This window comes from Plectropomus leopardus, chromosome 18 (genome assembly GCF_026936395.1).
Source record: "Plectropomus leopardus strain MGB_pleo_1.0 chromosome 18, ASM2693639v1, whole genome shotgun sequence".
NCBI classification, from domain to species: Eukaryota; Metazoa; Chordata; class Actinopteri; order Perciformes; family Serranidae; genus Plectropomus; species Plectropomus leopardus.
The window spans coordinates 732,505-753,482 of NC_142193.1; the positions used below are offsets into that span (position 1 = coordinate 732,505).

At 40.0% G+C, this 20,978-nt stretch overlaps 1 protein-coding gene across 1 annotated transcript in view; it reads left to right on the plus strand.

Annotated features, from left to right (window-relative positions):
• The window catches only part of igf2bp1 (insulin-like growth factor 2 mRNA binding protein 1), a 61,132-nt gene that overhangs the window by 23,549 nt on the left and 16,605 nt on the right, over positions 1–20,978 (plus strand). The window contains exon 3 of the mRNA XM_042505498.2: positions 18,580–18,628. Coding sequence (XP_042361432.1) covers positions 18,580–18,628 — 49 coding nt within the window. The remainder of the gene's footprint in view (positions 1–18,579; positions 18,629–20,978) is intronic.

Sequence of the window (20,978 nt, forward strand, 5' to 3'; positions counted from 1 at the left end):
ACAGCTGCTTCAGGCCTTAAAGCTGCAGCTTGAATTTGTACGAATTCCTCATTATTCACAGCATGTTTAAATAAGTAAAGAAAACCTGCATATCCTTTGCAGCACTCAATGTCATAATACAGTCTGTGCAGCAGCAGCTGTCAATTTCATGCAAACCAGTTTTTGCACAAAATGTAAAACAAAGACAGTTATTTTAAATTTAATTTGAACTTTATTTAAATTCCTCCATCAGTCAAAAATCTTTTTTCAGGCCTCCTCATTTTTTTTTTTGATGTTTGAGATCCACTATGCAGACGGATGACTGTGTAGAGTTTATTTCACTGCCTCTCACAATAAAAACTGAAACATGCCTGCAGGATTTACAACGAGTTTGGTCCAGTATGTAACTGACACCAGGATGATGTGAAAACTTGGCTTCCCTAGTTCACACACACACACACACACACACACACACACACACACACACACACACACACACACACACACACACACACACACACACACACACACACACACACAAACACACAGTGTGTGTTAACTCTGTGTCTGACAGTTAACCCTGTGTCTGACATAAAAATTAACCATATTTTCATAATAACATAGTGTGGATTTCTCAATAAGGGATGTCATTTTAAGAATTTTGAACACACACATATAAATATATATTAAGAAATAATGTATAATGCATTTAAAACATAATCAAATTTAGAAAAAGTGCAAATTACAACCTTTGTTGGCAACTCCAACTTTGCACTAAAGAAAAAAAAGCAAGCATAGTTTGTGGGTGGTAAACATATATCACACCCAAAACTGAGCCACTTTCTACAGTGGGTAAATAACCACTTTTTTAACAACCAAAAAGTTAGTAAGCAGACATTGAGTTTATATTTAAAACTATACAATAAATAGTTTGCTCTAATATTTATTGTTGTTGTGGTTATTTAAATGATCACCAGACTTTTGGACAGTGACACTGAAACTTGTAGCGACTTGTAGCCTTCTGTGCTGTGATAACAAGGACTTAATAGTCAATTATTATTATGTTGTATTGTGTTGTTATTATTATTGAACCAGGTAGTTTGGAATAATTTTTGGTAGATTACCAAGAAAACTAAAACACATAGAGAACCCTGACCTCACTACAATTACATGTTAAGGTAAAATGGGATGGCTGGTAAGATAAAATTAGAAAATCTTGTTTGTTTCTTTAATAGTTGAATCCATGCATCAGGTCAGTCATTGATTTATTAAATTATGAATAACCTGTAACTATTCAAAGTGAAAGATTGTCCAACTTTTATGCCATATTTTCCCTGTTCTTTTGCTGAATCTTTCTCAGTGCCATATTGTCTTCACAATGGACATGTTTGTGTGCTTGCATGTGTATAACAGTGATGGCTATTGTGGCTGACACATACTCACAGCATCGTTGTTAATATTGTTTGACAAAAATAATAAAATGTCTGTAAAATTACAGGTTGGCACATGATTTTATGGCACCTGGTAGCCTAAAAATATACTGTTTTCTATTTTACCTAAGTACATTAAGTTCTCACTCAAAACCCTTTCTTTTTTTTAAAAAAAAAAAAGTGTATTGCGAAAATATTTTCAATAAAAAGTCAAATAATTTATATAATGCAAAATCAGTATGCTTCTCCTTGGAGGTTCTGTGCCAGTAGATTTTTTACTCTTTGGTATGCCCATACTAGCTATCTCGACCAATGAAATTATTACGTCTTTTTATTATTATATGTGTTAAACACATTTGTAATAACAATGCAAAAACACATTTGGTGACTGGCTGCTAATAGGCCTAATTAAATATGTAAAACCTTATTTATCCCATTTTACCTGAGGTCTCACATTACCTTCCTTCACCCTGGTGATAGTTTTCAGCTGATTCTTTATTCCAGGGTTAACTGATGTGAACGAAGTGTGTCAGTATTCTTGTTGGCTTGTGTTCACTTACACTGCTGTGGTGTGCAGGAGTGAGCAGCAGTGACTCGCTCAGCCCTCTGCTGGCCCTCTGCTGCTCACAGCCACAAACAAGGGAATGAAAGGCAAGGAGGGAGCTGTGTAAGTGTGCCTGTGTGTGTGTGTGTATATGTGTGTGTGAGCGCGCGTGTGCGCGCGCGCTAGAGACGGGCCCCTTTCCTTGCTGCTTCTCCATTGGCTTCTGCAGGTCCCGCCCTGCTCCTCGGCGATTCAAAACAAAGTGCAGGGTGACGTCACACACTGGCTCTGGTTTAGACAAAGCAGGAACTCCCTCCTTCTCTCCTCCTTCTCCCCCATTTTGTTTTTGAAGGAAATTGGAGGCCGCAGAAACTGGACTTAGTTGAGCAGACAGACAGAAGAACAATAGAAAGGTGTTGGATTGTTTCCGCACAGGCAGCTGCTCAGGTGCTGACTGAGCCTGCTGCTGAGAGGGACCAGGCCTCTCTCTTTTTAGAATCAATCAAGAAATTCAACAAAATTCCTCCTGTAAATTAAAATTTCTGACCTGCAGGAAATCCTTACAGAATGTAAATGAGTTTGAGTGAATTTATAATATAAATAAAGATTAGTTAATTAGATTTATTCAATTGTCATGGTGCAGAGTTCTCATCCATTGACTGTTAATGAGAACATTACTAAAGTTCTGTTGTTCTGACTTAATTCAATTTAAGTTTGATCCATTACAAATACATCATCACTATTTCCACATTTTAGACACTTTGTATAGCAAACAGGACAGCTAGTAAACTGTTCAAACAATGTCATTTTTTTATTCTCAGTCTAAATGAGTTTTCCTAAACAGAGAGCTTCAACTGCAGCTCTTAAACATCACAGAGATTATTCTCTTTAACAACTTATCATAAAAGCTCAAATACTCACCCATGGAAAAATGACAAATTCAAATTAACATAATTAAGTTACACAAATATATCAAATTAAAACGGTTACATTGTTATTCTGTCATGATCTTTTTTTGTTTTGTCACTTCCATAAATGTGCCTGACTGTAAGTTAGAAAATCTTCCTCTTTTTCTGAATATTGATTTTATATTGGGAATGTTAATGAATGATTAATTTTCAGCTTTACATGCTATTCATTCACATAATTTCGCTGTTTGTGTGTTAACTAAAATCTAACGATTATGATTTACTTATAACTTCCCTTAGAAATGAGGTTTGCTCTATTTCAGTCTTTAATAGGAGCTAATCCTTTGTTAGACCTTTCTTTTCTATGTAGGCCTATGGAAAAGCATGTTTTTTTTAAATTGCATTTCAAATAGTCTGTTGTTTTAACTGAATTAATTGAAATTATACTTTGCCTTTGAATGGCAATGTTTGTTTTTTGTTATGTACTGTATATTTCCGTTTTTATTATTATGTCCTGTCTTTTCTGTGATAATGGCTTGGTGTTTCTTTAGAGAAAAAATATTTTTTCATAACCCTTAGTTTGGTTTTCCTGCAGAAACATTTTCAACATTTTTATAAAAGAGAATCTTTCTCATTTTCTCTGACTCTTAAATTAAAGGCGAAACATAAATAAAAATAAGATGAAATATTTGACATGTTATTAGTTAGAATTTACTTTTTCTAAATTGTGATCTTATTCTCAGTTTGAATTTCGGTGTTGGCACTGTCCTTGATGATTCAATAGAATATGTTGGTTGTACGGATTATTTCTCCCCTTTTTTTTATTTCTATTAAGACAGTTTGGGTTAGTGTATTTGCATATTAAGTCCTGTCCTCGTGAACCTGTCCTCACGTCGTTTCCCATCATTTAAAAAACTCGTGTTTGAGTGATAAAGAAATAAAGATCAAATAACAGCATTTGTGGCTCGGCCGCTATGCAGCAGTCACTGTGTCCTTTTTGTCACCGTTCAGCTTCAGGGGTGTCTCTAGCAACATTTCCAACACACAAAAACACTTCATCATAATAATTATCATTTGCATTTAACTTAAAAACGAGGCATCTCAGTTAAGTTCTTTTTTAAATACTCAGCGTTTCACTTTTTGCCACAAAACAGCCTGAAAAGTGGAAACCAATGCGCTCCAGCTTCGGCTTTCTCTCAGCAGTCTGCCGTGTTTAATGTTCAGTCCTAAGTGTTGATATAGGAACCTTTTTTTGTCCGAATTTACTCATCATCTGCCTGCGCGCACGGAGAGCGGCGCGGAGATTGAACCGGTGCTCCGTTAGAAAAGCACGAGGACAGCCCGACACTTGAGTGAGAGCAGCACGGGAGCCATTCTTCCCTGCTGTATGTTCTCCTCCCCCCGCTGCCATATCTACAGCACCAAGCCCCCATGCTCTATTTCATGGCACACATTCTATAGTAGTACCCTCCTCCTCCTTCCCTCCTCCTCGCGCAGAGTTGTGCGGTGCGGACAGCCCCTCCCATCCCTCGCGCCGCTGTAGTAACTACAGAGTAGTTTTTACGCACTTTGTGAATGGAGGAACGCGCTCGCGCTCCTCTGCTCGTGTACGCGCGGAGAGAAAAGCAAAAGGTGCGTGCGAGAAAAGGTGTCTGTATCCAGATCATGAGAGAAGAATGTTGTAAATACAAGCTGTGGTTACTTCTGTGTTTTTCACACATTCTGCGCCTGTATGAATTGTTTACATGAGGGTCATCGAAATGACGCACGCGCCGTTGTGCGCGCACACTGAGGGAGGTGTGTCTTGTTTTAACTGGATGTATTTTCTTGTGTTGCTACTGAGACTGCAGCTGCGACTGAAACACAGTATCAAACAATCATCATTCCGTCCAGCTATCAGTTCATCCTCACGTGCCCCTGCTAAACTGCTGTGAGATCACACAGAGGGCTCGCGTGAAGCACTATTTTGCTGCTGTTATGACACACGCACATCCTGCACGAGCGCATGTTCATGAAATGGCGCATGTGGTGTGATCGCCCTCCTCCTCCTCCTCCTATGTGCTGTGTTCTGGTGAATTCTCCGCTGTCATGTGACCGCACACTCATTGTAGTAAATGGGCGTTGGTCAAGATGGCTGCCTACTGGTTCTCACGTGTGTGTGTGTGTGTGTGTGTGTGTGTGTGTGAGTGACAGAGAGGGAGAGGTGTTTGATTGAACCAGAAAATGTGGCTTTTGCCTTCACGTCTTTGTGGGAAAAGGCAACATGGCGGCACACAGCCTACATGTGTCCACCGTCCTTAGACCTCTGACCGGTGTGTCTCTTTCCCTCTGACATGGAGATGTTTCACTGTGTTTGAAAGACACCATGAGAATGTCCAACCCGGTGGAGTGGAGTCCCACAGGCACCGAGCCTCTGTCTCCGGCCTGCAGCCTGGTGAAGCTTCTTTGTATCTCTCCTTTTTTGTTTAAATCCGAGTAAATCGCAACAATGTTGCGAGGCTGCAACATCGGTCGCGTGCACGTCTCTCCACCGGAAACACATCACATCTGTTTGATCTTACACCCTCATGATATGGGTAATTGTTTGGACACGGACAGAGGTTCCGTTCATTAATGACCATATAGAGTAAATGCACGCGCCCGGTAGGCCTCATATTCCCGCCCAGGCCCAGCGGAAAGCCCAGACACGAAATGGCTATAGGCTTCACAAATGGCAAGTAGAGGAGGGGGAGGTGCTGGTGGAGATGGCCAGCTCCTCACCACCAGCTCCTCTCACTCGTCAGGCTTCAGCTGGCGGGATTTCATATTCAGGAAATACATACAGGCCGTCATTTCACAGGTTCTTTCCGAGGGTCCGGTGTCACATACACACACACGACCAGGTGGATCCGCTTCTCCTGGTCGACACCAGCCTGCGGCTTTTCCTTTTTTTTCTAACGCCCCAAAATGAGCAACGAGGTGAAAGCTGTGTATGTATCCATATATTTTTTTTGAATTCGCGTTCATTACTTAACGGCGAAGCTGAGTCACTTCCACTTTCTCAAAATGGAGATCTCGCAGCTTCAAAATGGAGGGCGGCCTGCGGCACGAGCTGCAGGCGGGGTCACAGTGGAGAGCAAAGCCTAAACTTTGACCCATAGTGCTGCACGCTGCCCCCCTTCTCTTTACAGAAATGAATTCCAGACTGAGGCCTCTACTCTCATTAACATGTCGCCCACCCTATGTTCAGTGGGAAAAAAACAAAATCATACATCCTTTTTCTAGGCTACATATCTATCTATCTACACACACACACATATATATCAGATGAGCATAGCATGGCATTCATATGGTCAGGTGTGTTTTCTTTAGAAACAGTGAGCTTTATTATTTCTCTTGCTGCTGACACACTATGAGTTCTCTTGACATGACTGGAGTAGGAGCAGCAATTATGACAATAATCAGAATTGCTGTGTGTGAAAGTATACAGACAACTTAAGGGAAAGATATTCACGATATTCGTGTATTTTTCGGGTCATGGCGGCATCATTATTAAATTTTGATTGGACACGATTCACCTTTGAGTAGGATTCAGTGGACCAATGACATTGTAGCAATTGAGTGAGATGACCTTTCCCCTATAAATGTGGGCCAATCAGAGAGCTGTGACAGCTCTGACAGGGCACTGCTCCCTCTGCACGCTGGGGCTGCGGTCTAACAGTCCAAATAATCTCCTTTCTTAACCACTTTGCCTTGACCTGGATAGAAAACATGATGAGGTCAAGGAAAGATGTGAAGGAGAATTCATAGGGACTTAAGAAAAGACAACGGTGTTGTTTAGAGAGTCTGGCTGCTCTTACACCAGGCTCTGTATAGACCAAAGTTTTTTTGGTGAATTGTTTTCATTTATCTGTTTTCTTTTAACATCTGGCGATTTGATCATTTTTCCTCTTGAAACACTTTGCAATGTGGATCTTGAAAATTGCTGTTTAGAATAGACTGTTGGATAATAATAATAATAATAATAGCAACAACAACAACAACAACAATAATTGTAATATTTATTATTATTATTATTAGTAGTAGTAGTAGTAGTAGGCTTTCTTAATTACTTTGTCCAGTACATTTTTACCATGTTATTTATGCACAATATATAAATGTGGACAACCCAGTGAAAAGTATGACTTCATTAGAAAATTAGAATTCAGATGAAAAAAAAAATATATATATACTATCAGTCACAGAAGTGAAACGTAATGTTGTCACTCAAGATGTTCACTAATGCTCACCCTCAAGCACACTCATATCGCTATGAATCCCAATTAGTATGACTATATGAAAATAATTGTCAAAAATAATACTTAATTACAGCACTTAAGTATTTTTTTGTAGTACCTATACTTTACTTAAGTTTTATAGCTGTCACTTTTCACTTTTATTCCCCTACATTTCCCCCAAGCATCTTACTTTCTTACTACAAAACAGAAAAGGAACTTAGGAGGAGGTGGATGGGCAAAATAAGGAACTGGAGGGAAGGAAAAATGGATTTTGTTCTTTTAGTCCTTTGGTTTAAAATATACCTCTTTTGAAAAACAAGTTTAATTGTATCCTCCACATTAAAGGTGTTGTATGTTACAAGTAGAAAACATAATAATTTTCAAAATTCTGACGGCTTGCTTTTTTATCACCAGCATTTACTTGTACTGGGGAACTTTCACTACTTATGTACATTTAATATGATAAAATTACATTTGATACTCAAGTACAATAAATATCAGATACTTTAAAACTTTTACTCAAGTAATAATCTAAATGGTGGCTTTAACTACTATCAAAATCATTTTCTGGTAAGAAATGTGTACTTTTACTTAAATCTGGCTTCAAGGTACTTCCTCCACCACCACTACTTTACATATCATCATTCTTCAGTTTCAAATAAGCTGAATTAAAAACATCTGGCCCAAAACATCCCCTGATGTTCTGGTTAATATGTGAGATTGATTTTGTAGAGACGTTTGTTGTCACTCTGATTACAAGATACAAGGTAGAGGGGTAGATTTATTTGATTTTTTTTAAATGTAGTTTAAGAAAAAATGAAATTAATGAAATTAGAAAATAAGTCCCTAAATCCTGCTACATCTTTTTGACGTTGATGGAGGAGTTGAGGAGTCTCAGGGTGAACAGACTGTGGCTGGGGTGGCTGCTGTCTTTCAGTGTCCTTTGAGCTCTGTGCAGACACCTCACTTCACCAAGGTCACTGATATTTTTGCTAAGAAGCTCCATTAAAGAAAACAGTAAATATTAAATACATCTACCACCAAATATAATAACGAAATGTGCCTGTAAGAAGCATTGTAAAATATGTTTTTCAAAAATACATACATTGATGACAAAGATGTGATTATATGCCTGTGCATATAGCAGCATAAGAACCAGTGCAGCTCAGTGAACTCCTTACATGTTGACTTGATTGTGCTTCATACAGGCTGCGGTTGTGAAATGTGACAAAAAAGTGGATTTCCCAAAGTACGGTTGATGCAGTTCATCATTTTAAATGTTGCCGCTGCAAGGATTTGTGGGATGTTACCGTCTCCTGTGGTAAAGGATGGTCCAGCGTATCCTATTCTAAAAGAAATGATGAAGGAAGCACTGAGGCACCATCCCTTAATATTAAGAGAAATGTAACAACTCTTGTGATGGCAGACGCCCAGTCACTTTTTCAAGCTGCTTTCTGACTCACTCAGACAGAATGTAATGCTATTTCTCATTTCTTATAGATCCACAAGAAATGATCCACCAGTGCCTACATTGGTATTTTTTGCTGATTGTGATGTCATTTTGAGTATCTTAAAGTGCTTCATATCCTTAAAATCTGCACAACCCTAAGATAAAAGATTAAATTAAAGATCTCATTTTAGATCTGTTTACACAGAATCATGCAAATACCAAAATATGTATAATCATAGATGTTAAAAATGCAATCATATTAGTCAAAGTGACTAAGGTGAACCACCTCAATACTTCACATAACAGCTAAATCATGACAACAGCTCTAAATAAAGTAATAGCCTAATATTACTAACTTTTGCCACGATCAGTTTCTCCAGGAATTCGCAATGTTGCACAACAATTTACACAAATTCGGCCAATCTCTGTGAAGTCTGCATGGCCTAAGAGCTAAATCGGCGCTATCAGCAACAATTCCCCAAACTGCATTTCCCAGGATCCCCCTCTGTCTACTCTGAACTCTGCTTCTTAAAAGAGCAACAATCTCTGGTTAATGTTCCTATAATGTGGGTCACCACAGTATCGTTAAAAAAAGAAAAGTCTTTTAATGAAAAAAAAACCTTAAAAATGCACTTAAAACCTCAGTCCCTCAATGCACAATCAATCTATATACATCTTTTTTTTCATGACAACCTGGGCTATGAGAATATTTAGGCTACAGTGATGTCACTTGAATTTACAAATAGTTATACCGATACCATAAAGACAAAAGAAAAAACAAGCAGGAAATGGAATTGTACAGATCTTGAGTAATAAATCACCCACAAGTATTATGTACAAGCTTTTTTCCTGTAGAAAACCTTTCTCCCAAATGTTGGGAATCAGAAAGTGAAAAAAGAAATATTAAAATTAATATAGTTCAAAAAATGGACACACTTTTCCTAAAAAAGTCCCATCGATTTTTTTTGTTTTGTTTTGCAGTTGTTTGTGTGTCCCATTATCTGTGCCATTCTGCAAAGCAGCTCCTCTCTGTGATGCAGCAGAGGGCCACATCACACTCCTGACACTTCAGAGAGGGCCCTGATTCTCCTGCCTGCTCTGCCTGCAGTGAACACAGAGTTTGCATTCATATGAGGCCCTGATCCTTGTTAGACTGTCTCTTGATTTACCCTTGTCTCATTATTATTATTATAGGGGCTACCAGCGTTTATTCTAATGCAGGAGGCGCTCCCAATAACACAGAACGACAGAGTAGGATTAGGCCAATCACAGTGCAGTTTGCTCCAGATGACATATGGCATATGTAAGCTGATACAAAGCGTCGGCTCGTCCTCTGATTGGTGGATAAGAACAAAACAAACCTCTGACCTTTCCAAAGGAACTATGGGAAACCAATATGGCATCTAGCATTGATGCTGAAGTACATGTATCATCGAAATATGATTAAAATATGGATGGAAGACACCTAATATTGGATCCATCATTACAGATTTATTGAACAACGTCCTGTAAAAACACCAGATTTCTTAGAGAGTTTTTTCTGCGCTAGTGGGACTGTGCACGGTGTGCTGTCGGCAGTACCTGAGGGAGTGGAGGGGCTGAGAGGGACCCTCTGTGATCATGGTGGCTTTCATGATCACTAGCAGAGGTTACTAAGTTCAGTTAGGGGATTTTAAGTGTTGTAAACATATTTTTCTTTTTAAAAGATGCATAAGGGCAGAATAATCAGACTATATGAAGCTATCAGGTAAAATCTGTCCTCTTAGTGACAGTGACTTATGGTGTATGGCTGTTTATTTTTCTATGAGTTTATTTTTCTCTCTGAGTTTACTTCAAGTGTTGTTTGTTAAGTAACAGTTGCTGACAGACCATCTTTTTCTTTTGTATATGTATATGTGTTTTGAGAAAGGGACAGGTAAAATAAGATTTCTTTTCCTTTTCCCTGCTCCTTTACGGCCATGTAATGTCTATTAGAGTGGTTTTGAATCTAAATGTGATTGCTGTGGATTTAAATGACTGGAACAAGTAAAAGTGAAATGAAATTATTTAGTGGTGAGCCGATTGTTTCCTTTGTGTCTGTAAGGGAGCCCCCCTCGCCCCCCTCGCCCCCCACACACACTAAACACACTTGCTCTTTTGCCTCACACTTGTTTTTCACGCTCCGGCATTTCCACATGTTTACAGTCGGCAGTACACACTCTCCTCCACTGAGTGACGCGCTCTGCATGGGTTAGCCAGCATGGAATCTGCGCCTCCTCCTCCCTTGCATTCCTCTCTTCTCCCTCATCCCTGATCCCACTGCCTCCTTTTACTTGTGTCTCCCCCACCTACTTCCTCCTCCTGCTTGTGCAGTCTATTTAAAGTCTTGCATCCTTCAGCAGTAGGGGAAGGCTGTGAGGGAAAACTCCAGGAGAGGGAGGGGAGAGGAAGGAGGAATGGAAGAGAGAAAAATGGAGAGATGCAGAAAGGTGTAGGCAGGAAGGAACAAAGACGCAGTCAAAGCTACAGAGATGAGACAGATTTGGACACAGTTTGCACTCTTTTGCAGATATGATGGAGTCTCTTAAGTCATGTTTTCACATAAATGTTGTGCAAAGTTTTCAAAGAAGACGCATTTCCTTGAGCCAGTATGAGTCTTCAGGAAGGGTCCAAATCACTTGATAAAAACAGTGTGATCAGCCCCCTGAGTCTCCTGCTGGTGTGTTATGGTGAATGGTGTCTGTAATTGTATCATAACTGATGACTTCATGATGTAGCAGACTTTCTGATAGATGCCTCAGACCTAGTCACTGTGGTGATGCTGGGGATTGTGGGAGGGGTCAGTGGGTGGAGCTGTGATGGTTTTTAGCTGATGGGGTGGATGACAGGTAGGTGGGATATATGATTGGAATTTGTCTGGTAACAATGTTCTGCACGTTGGATGATGGTGTTTGGTTGCCTCAGCTCTCTTGTTCCTCACTAATAGCAATAAAAAATTCATCTGTGATTTTATGCTGGCTCGATAGCTCTTATAAAATATTAAGCTCCTGCACTTCTGTGCTCCTCCAGCTCGCAGCCAGCATTTGCTTCGTGCTCGGGGACATTTGAGAGCAAGCTGCACTGTCAGGGGTTTGTGGTGGTTGCATGTAATGACTGGACTGTACAACCGGGTCTCTAATGTGCCTTACTAAACAGAAGTTAAAGAAGAGGCTGGAGCAGTAAAAATCAACATAATAATCCATCACTTAACTGCCTCTGGAAAGTAAGAGTAAGTAAATGTTGAACATTTTGGGAAATATTTGCTTTCTTGCAGAGAGTTAGAAAAGAAGAGTACTCATTGGATAAAGGTTTCAGACAGCAGTCTGTTAGCTTAGCACAAAGACTGAAAACATGGAAAGAGCTAGCCCGGCTCTGTGTCATTAATTATCAGTGGCTGACGAAGTACCTGAAAGCTATACCTGAGTAAAAGCACAGAGCTGGTACCAGAAAATTACTTTGGTAGAAGTCATTTGTTAGAATATGTAAAAGTCTTGAAGTATCTGAAATTTACTGTACTGAAGTATCAAAAGTAATTTACTTGTATAAAAGTATTGAAAATAAAAGTACAAGTAAATGCTTTTTAAAAAAAAGAGGTCAGAATTATGAGTTATGAAGTTTATTTCGTTGTAACATAAACCACCCTAAAAATTGAGACAAACTGGAAGAAAAACAAGGTCATTTTTTAAAAATACATCTTAAAGAATTTAAAGAACAAAATCCAGTTTTGCCTTTACTCCCACTACTTCATTCATCTGTCCCCTCCTTCTTTCTTAAGTTCCTTCCCTACTTTGCCTATTTTGCAGTAAGTTACTAAAATGCTCGGGGAAAATGTAGTGGAATTAGAGTATGCATTTTATTTAGGGAATATAACGGAGTAAAAGTGAAGGTTGAGAAATATTTAAAAAGTCAAGTACAGATTGTCCCAAAACATATTACACTATTGCTAGTTAACATGTTTTATTTTTTTTGTTTAAGAAAAAAACATATCAAGAAATGGCCCAGCACATAACTTTTGTAAAATGGCAAATTTGTAAAATGGCAGTTTTACACTTTGCTTTTTGAAATTGAAACTGTGACTGAAGCAGACAGTGTTGTGATTGACAGAGGAAGTTTGTCTTGAAATGGGGAAGAGCTGGCCTGGAGACACCGTCAACCACTTTGTTTTTGAGTGTGTGATGGCCATTTGTTCAGTGTGGTCTGGAGGCACTTTGGTTTATCATGTTGTTTGTTGGTGATGTCACTGGAGACCCTGAGCAGTTGTGTAGTGTGTGTTTGTGTGTGTGTGTGTGTGTGTGTATGTGTGTTGGGGGGGGGTCTGTCCAGCAGCAGCAGCTTGATGTCTGAAATTATGTACTACTAATGCTCATCCACACTTTAACTTCCAAATATATCCCTTTGTGTGTGTGTTAATATGTGTGCATATCTACCTGATTTAGCACATGAAGATAGTAGTCAGTAGCTGTCATCTGGGTTGCATATGCTCACCTGGAGAAGGTATCAGTCAGACCTACCAAACAACACACATTATCCCTCATACAAACAAAGTCATAGACTTATTTAATCTTTTGATGACATTCAAATATGTGGCACTGAACTGCATTGTGCCCACAGTACTGTGAGTGTTTTTATATGAATGTGTGTGTGTAGACTGCTGGGAACAGTTTTTATTGATTTCAGCTCATAATCTGTCTCTGTTCAACTGTGACTCATATGTAATCATCTTAAAACAAGTTCTGCTAAGCAACCTTTACACACACACTTTTTCTCTGAACTTTCAAGGTAACGTGGTGCTCATTAAGATACACTACTACAGCAACAACTGCCGGCTCCTCACCAGATCAAGTCAACTATAGAAGTAATAATTATAGATCCAATCAACTCTAGATCCTATAACCGATAGATTTGATCAGCTATCTGATCCAAATAGATCTAATCAGGTGGGCATCTTAAATGCAGCTCTGTTTACAAAAGGAAAGGCATCTGAGAGAAGTCACTTGACATTTGCACTAGAACACCAAGATAAAATGACATACACTTAATCACACTTGTGTCATCAGCTAAACACAAGCCTTATTGTGCCTCGGAGCTGTGTAACAGCACCACAGCCAAAGCTAGGACTCTGCTCACTCCTTTACTAATACCTCTTTTTCCACCAGAATTAATACTACACGCAGGTTTTTTGAACATGGGCAAACCTGCTAAATATGAGCGATTGACTGTATTCCCACTTCTATGGAGCGCTGATTGTTAAGTTGTGCACTCTGAAAGAAAAAGCAACATTTTGCAATATTTAGCTCTAATACTCTTATTTTTAAACTTTTCCAGGTTTATTCTTTTTGTGAAAAATATGTTCAAGATAATTTCACTGTTAAAAATTTTTTTTAAAATTAAATATAAATGTTATATGTTTTATCTTAATGTTATATGTTAAATCTAAATGTTAAATATTAGATCTAAATGTTACATGTTAAATGTAAATGTTATATGTTAAATCTAAATGTTAAATATTAGATCTAAATGTTACATGTTAAATGTAAATGTTATATGTTAAATCTTAAATCTAAATGTTAAATCTAAATATTAGATGTTAAATCTAATTGTTACATGTTATATCTCAATTTTAAATCTTGAATCTAAATGTTATATGTGATATCTAAATGTTAAAACTTAAATCTAAATGTTATGTTATATGTAAATGTTAAGGTACTTCCGCCAAAAAAGGGAAAGAAAAACAGAAGTTAAAAAGAACAAAAACAACTAAATTACCAGAAAGAAGTTGTAATAATTCTGTAACATAAATTGCTTTTTTTTTGTTTTACCTTTGAAATTTTTGCTTATCTTTCTTTTCTGTTCTCTTAATCTTCTCATTTCTTGCAGTTTGTGAAACATTTCTCTCCAAGTTGCTCATGGCATCATTTTTTCCCCATGTTTTTGAAAGAAATCAGCTCAGAGGTTTAAATACTTATGAAAGGCATCTGAGAGCAGCACAAGAAAAGGATGTAGGCCTAAATCCACAGGGTTGAATGTAGAGGCAGCTGTGGAAGTTAATGACACATATAGACTGTTAGCCTTTAGTGATAAAGCGCTGGAAGTTCTGACTACAAAAGTCTAAAGGCTGTGACACACCAAGCCGATGGTTGGCTTTGGTTTGACGGTGTGTCCTGCACTGTTGGCCCTCATCTGCTTTTTTCCAGCCAATTCAGCATGTTGAAGCTGCAGCGGCAACCATGGAGGCTGTCTGTGAATGAAATCACTCTGACTGGCTGCTCAGCTCTGCACATGAGAAGAGAAATGGAACTGAAAGATGTAAACAAACAGCTTAAGTCAAGAGAGTGAAAAGTTGGGATTTTTTAAACCATTGAGCTCCTTAACGGAAATGTTTCCTGATGGTTTGTGTTGTTGGTAAATATGCTTTTATCTTTCAAATCTTAGATTGTGTTGTTAATGTGCTAACTGCCTAACTAGCATCATGGTGGTCTTCCTTTTTCCCATTTCCAATGACCATTACAGATGACCGCTGTCTGCTTGTATGAAGGGGTATTTCCTTTTAGGCATGTGCAGAACGTGCAAATGACTGTCAGTGACAAAAGTAATAATCCGTGCTTGTTGACTGTTGGTCTGGTGTGTTTCTGTGCAACTTTTTGGCTGAGACTCAGTGACATGAGGGTGGCGCAGCAGGGGTTTTTGTTGCTGCTAGTTCCCTGATGTTGGTTTGGTTGTGTCACAGCCTAAAGACAACTCCGTCCACACAGACATGCCTCACTTTGGTTCCGAAGCCCCCCTCTGTCTGGTCTGAGGAGCTGGAACCCCAGGCCCTTGACCTCTCTGGGAGGCAAAGCCTTTTTCTCCTCATTGAGGATTGCACTCTTCATCCTCTTGGCTTCTTTTACTTCTTCCCATCTTTCTCTCCAATCCTTTGTTCTGCTGGAGTCTGGAGCTAAGCATGGATTTAATACCTTCACAGCTGAGGGAACCTCAACAGCTCCAGTTTTTACGTTCCACTTGAGACATTTTTAAGCTTCATTGATGATGTGTTTCCATCTTTGCATATCAACAATGAGTCATAGAGGGGGGTCTCTTCCTTGTCTAGTGGCGCAAATGTATTTTCAATGAAACATTTTACACTTATGTTATTGATTCCCAGTCTTTTGTTTGTTATTTTTTGGTTATGTGTACAATGACATCATGGAATCCACTGCAGCAGTTTGCTCAGGTCACCACCATGTTGGTAAAAGATAAAGATTTTGAAAAAGAAAACATATGAGTGAACGAGTAGAAGGCAAATGTGAATCATGTTGTTCTGTTGTCCATCTGCTCGCCCATCCATCTTCTTTTGCCCGCCCATTCCTAACCTGTTGCCATGGTTACAGCAAATGGGATAGGCCGTGGGTTGGCAAGCGGCAATGGTAGGGGTCAAACCAGTTCACTGTTGGGGGCTTGATGGGGTTGGGATGTGTGTGTGGGGAGGGGGGTTGGGACGTGGTGGGTGAAGAGGATAATGGGGCTTGATGTGTGTTGATAAGGTGGGTAAGTGTGTGTGTGTTGGGATGATGTAAGTTTTGAAGTTGTGCATGTAAAAAACAGGTCTGTTTTGTTGTTTGGAAGGTTGTGGGATGGAGTTAGTGACCATAGCAAAGCACTGATCAAGTATCAAAGGAATCTGTGTTTTTGGGTAGGGGGGTGTCAGGTATTTTGGATGCACAAAAGGCTATTCATGTGCGCAGGAGCCTCCTGGGAGTTTGGGTGGGGTTTAGTATGGGAGCTATAGATGGGGGTTGGTTGTTGTTGGGGTCTAAGGCCATTGATGCTCAGTTAGGTGGGGTTCAGGGTTGGATAAAGAGTGATAAAGATGGAACACTGCCCTGTTTCACATTTCAACTCCAGCAGCTTCAGTAAGAAGGCCAAGGGTGAAAGGTTCAGCTCTGATGCAACAGATGGAAAATAGTGTGTTGTGATGACATCAGGATTTGTTATACAGTCTGATTCTGGAGCATTGTTTTGTTTCAGCTTTGGTCTAGACACACCTTCCTCGGGTCAGCTTTTATATGGGACTGAGCCAAGAAACAAATGAAAATAACATAGTCATGATATCCTTTACATGCAAGCCTTTCAGTAAGACACCTTAGTTTTATACTACAAGATCGAGTAATTCTAATATGTATGCTATATAATGGTTATGTTTTTTTTCTCTGCAACAATTTATCAGAAGGGGTCAGATAAAGAAAATGCAAAAGAATTGGAAAAAGCAGAATTAATGACAAAATCCTCCTGTCACTGAACAATACCAAAGATGAGAGTTCTCAAGAGATCACAAGACTCAAACCCCAAGGAGATTGCAAGAAAAGCAAGAAGCGCTTTCTGTTCCATGGGAAGAGGGTCATTATTGTGCACGCCCATATGCAGCAGTAAGGCAATGAAAGACAAGACACAGCCATGAGAACATGCACCCCAACATGCATAGCCCAACCTAAGCAAGCATAGCCCAACCTGTTCACACAGCGACACCCAAACTGATGCAGACACGATTAGCCGCACAAACAACCTTCAGGATTAAGATGCAGTTGCACACATAGCTTTACCGACTGCCACCTTTCTACTCAACGGACTACCCTTCCCCCACTCAGTGTGTGGGTGGTTGAGCATGAAGCTGGCCCACTACTTGTCATTGATGCAGTGGTTTTCTGCAACAATTGGAGCTCAAGCCTCATAATGGTGGACTACAGCAGTTGGGATAAAGGGTGTTGGGGAAGTGGAGAAGAAAACCTGTTGGAAATGCCTCCCACCCTCAGGCAGAGATGTGTTTGTAGTCCTGTCAGAATTAGAATCCATACAGCAGCAGCAAGACATGTCTAACAATTTATCGGAGTTAACAGAGATAGTGGTACAGAGGGTTCAGGGACATCAAGATCTCATGGGCAATATAACATATATATATTTCCCACCAATAAGCTTATATTCACCTGCTCCATCTGCATAAATGGAGTGTTTGGGCCTAAAGTGGAGTAAGAAGGGCAGATGAACACACCAACAGTTCTGGCAGTCCCAAAATGGAGCAGCAAAGCTTGGCTGGCCTTGACCAGCGATGTCTTTTGGTGAAGTATGTGTTCTTATTTTAATTCAATATAAATGTCAGCATAGGGGCAATGTGTAAAGGGTCCTGTTTCGTCATTCGACCACTCAAAGCCCTTTCACACTATAAGTCACATTGACCCATTCACGCACTGGTGGCCGAGACTTTGGACAACAGCCATTGGAAGCAATTTGTGGTTCAGTATCTTGCCAAAGGATAATTTGACATGTTGACTGGAGGAGCCGGGGTTCGAACTGCCAATCTTCCGATTAGTCGAAGACCCACTCTACCTCCTTAGGCCCAGCTGCAGGTGTTGTCTCTTGACAAAAATAATGTTTTTCTTAAAGTCTGTGTGTTGGAGGGGAGTATCAATTAGGAGTAACAATTATGAGTATTGCTGTATTAGAGAGGAGCACCTGGTTTCAGTGTCATTTCAGTGTCCCACTTTAATGATGTCAACAGACAAAAACACGTTTGACACACAACTCTGATGTGTATGAAGCTACAGCTGCAGATGAGCAGGTCAGATGTGTTCGGACTTCTGTTGAGTTGTCCGTGTTTTCCAGTGGAAGCAGTCAGAGCTGATGGGTGATTGTTACCACACCATTTTGATTCAGTGTCCTTATCAAAGGAAGTCACTACAAACACCCTCTCTTCCTTCCTCCACCTGTTTGTCTCTCAAGACACGTTCTAGCTTCATTCAGTGGCCTCTTTTTCCTCTCACTCACTCTCATCCCCAAACACACATGTACGCTTGCACACACACTCAGCATGTCTCCTGTGTACTGAGCTGAAATGCTGTGTTTCTTACGCCTTACATCATGTTTTTTTCTATGTTGCATCCCAAAAGTTGGACATACCTGCGTTTCTGTTTGCAGATGTTTTCAACTCACTAATGTCATGTCTGTCTTCTCCTCACTACAGGACCAGGAAGCTGCAGATCAGAAATATTCCCCCTCACCTGCAGTGGGAGGTTAGTTCATATTTCCTCTATTCTTCTTCTTGCTGGGAGGTCTTGAGGTCTTTTACTGGAATTTCACACTGCCAGCAACCATATCCCATTCCTACCACCACAACATGGTTTAATAATTGGTGAAATGATATTTTTGCTTGTTGTGTCTGGGCTGTGAAAACCAGTCCTTAGGCTAGCATGTTGGTCTTAGTATAGGCCAGTCAGCAAAGCTAAGCAATGTCTCCACAGTCGTTTCATCCTGCAGGACTCCTTCAAAAAATTACACTTTGCTGTTATTGCTTCATATATCATAAAGTTATTAAATGATTGTAGTGAACAGACCTGAGCAGCTTGAATCGTTTATTATTCTGAATCGAGTCTTTATTGGAGTCTTAGGGGCAGTTAACAGTGCAACAGTTCTTGCATGAAATGTCAAACTTTGGTTGCAGTTTGGCCTTTTGTTCACGTGACAGTAGCATTTTTGGGGGCCTGAAAACGCAGATTTTTGAAACCAGGTTCAAAGTGTAGTCTTTTGAAAACGCCAACCCTCCTGTTGCCGTGTGAACTGGCAATGTGCAGATCCTGTGAGAATCATATGAACACAGATTTTTTTTTTAACTCAAAGGAAAGACTTTTCCATTTTAAGAGAGGCCGTGCTCCTTTAAACGTGGCTTTAGTCCTCTTAAAGGTAGTGATGAACAGACAGTCAGAGCTCAGATGTTTGGTGTGGCGTCAGAGGACTGAAGAAGGCACTTTGCAATATTCTGCCAATTAAAGCCTTGAAGAGTCTGACTTGCAGCATGATGCAAGAATTACAGCAGTATCAGTACTGGAATAACCCCAGAAATGGGAGCTCTTCCTGTGTGATTATCCTGAGACCCGCACTGGGCACTGTGAGTGTGACAGGCTGCGAGCTGCTCCAATGACTCTGATACTGGAAGGTTTCCACATTAATGTAGTCCTCCCACTCCAGTTCACCTCACTGCAAATGCTTGCAACACTTGAGGGGCGTGTGTGTGTGTGTTGGAGGGGGGTGTTATGGGTCATATTTACCTTAACCTCATGTTAAATGGACTGCACTTGAAAATTGCTTCTTTTGGTCTTCTGACCACTCAAAGTTCTTTTACACTACGAGTCACATTCACCCATTCACACACATTCACACACACATTTATACACACTGGTGGCTGAGGCTACCAGCTCCTCAGTAGCTCATCACATGCACTCAAACACCAATAGAACAGCCATCAGAAGATATTTGGGGATTGAACTGCCAGTCTTCTGATTAGTTGACGACCTGCTCCACTTCTGAGCCGCCCCTCAGCAGGCTGACTGTGACTCATGGAGAACCATAAATCCAGACTTTGTGTGGAGATGACTGTCAGTGGCAAAAGTAATAATCCAACACTAATGGTTATGTATTGATCAACTTGACTGAAATCGGACTGACTGCTTTAAGCTCTAACCTATTGATTGCTGGTTATTGCTGCAATAATGTTGTCACTCCTGGGCTGGCTCAGGAGGTAGAGCAGGTTGTCCAATAATCAGAGGGTTGGTGGTTTGATCGGTCAACATGTTGAAATATCTTTTGGCAACATACTGAACCCCAAATTGCTCTTGATTGCTGTCCCATCAGTGTGTGATGGCACCTTGCATGGTAACCTCTGCCAGCAGTATATGAATGTGTGTGTGAATGGATGAATGTGACTCACAATGTCAAAACTCTTTTAGTGGACAAACAACTAGAAAAGTGAAGGCTCTCTTTACCATTTATCAGCTGAATGTTTAAAATCAACCACAATATGTATCAACCATAGGAAGTTGATTGGGTCTCCTCAACAGGCGGGTTTCCATTAATCCTCGAAAAAGTTTTTACACTGGCATGAGGTGGTATTTCAGATGTTCCAAAAAAAACATATTTGGCAAAACTACAATTGAAACATTTTTTGTGTTATCTAGGTCACATGATGCTATGGCTATGTGCTTTTCAGCAGGAACTGACTCCCTCATTATGCAGCAGGAGCTACAAGAGCTGTTATTGTATCACATAACTCTTAAAAAGTTGAGTGGATCATCAGGAAGTTTGAATCCACAATTCCTCTGTCAAATCGTGGACTATCACCTCCCCGAAATCCCTCATACGCGTCCGCTCCCATGTATAAGGGGCTCACCTTTACATTGTGGCTCCATAACTCGCCTATGTGGCCTTGGATTGAAAATAATGATGGCAAGTGTGGTGACTTCAATTCATCACCATGCTTCCTGGAATGTTATCACCAGAGGAGAAGTCGCAGAACATCACTCAGTGGAAACACAGTCATCTCACGATTATGTTTGACTGACATTTCGAAAATATCACTTAAGTTTTGTG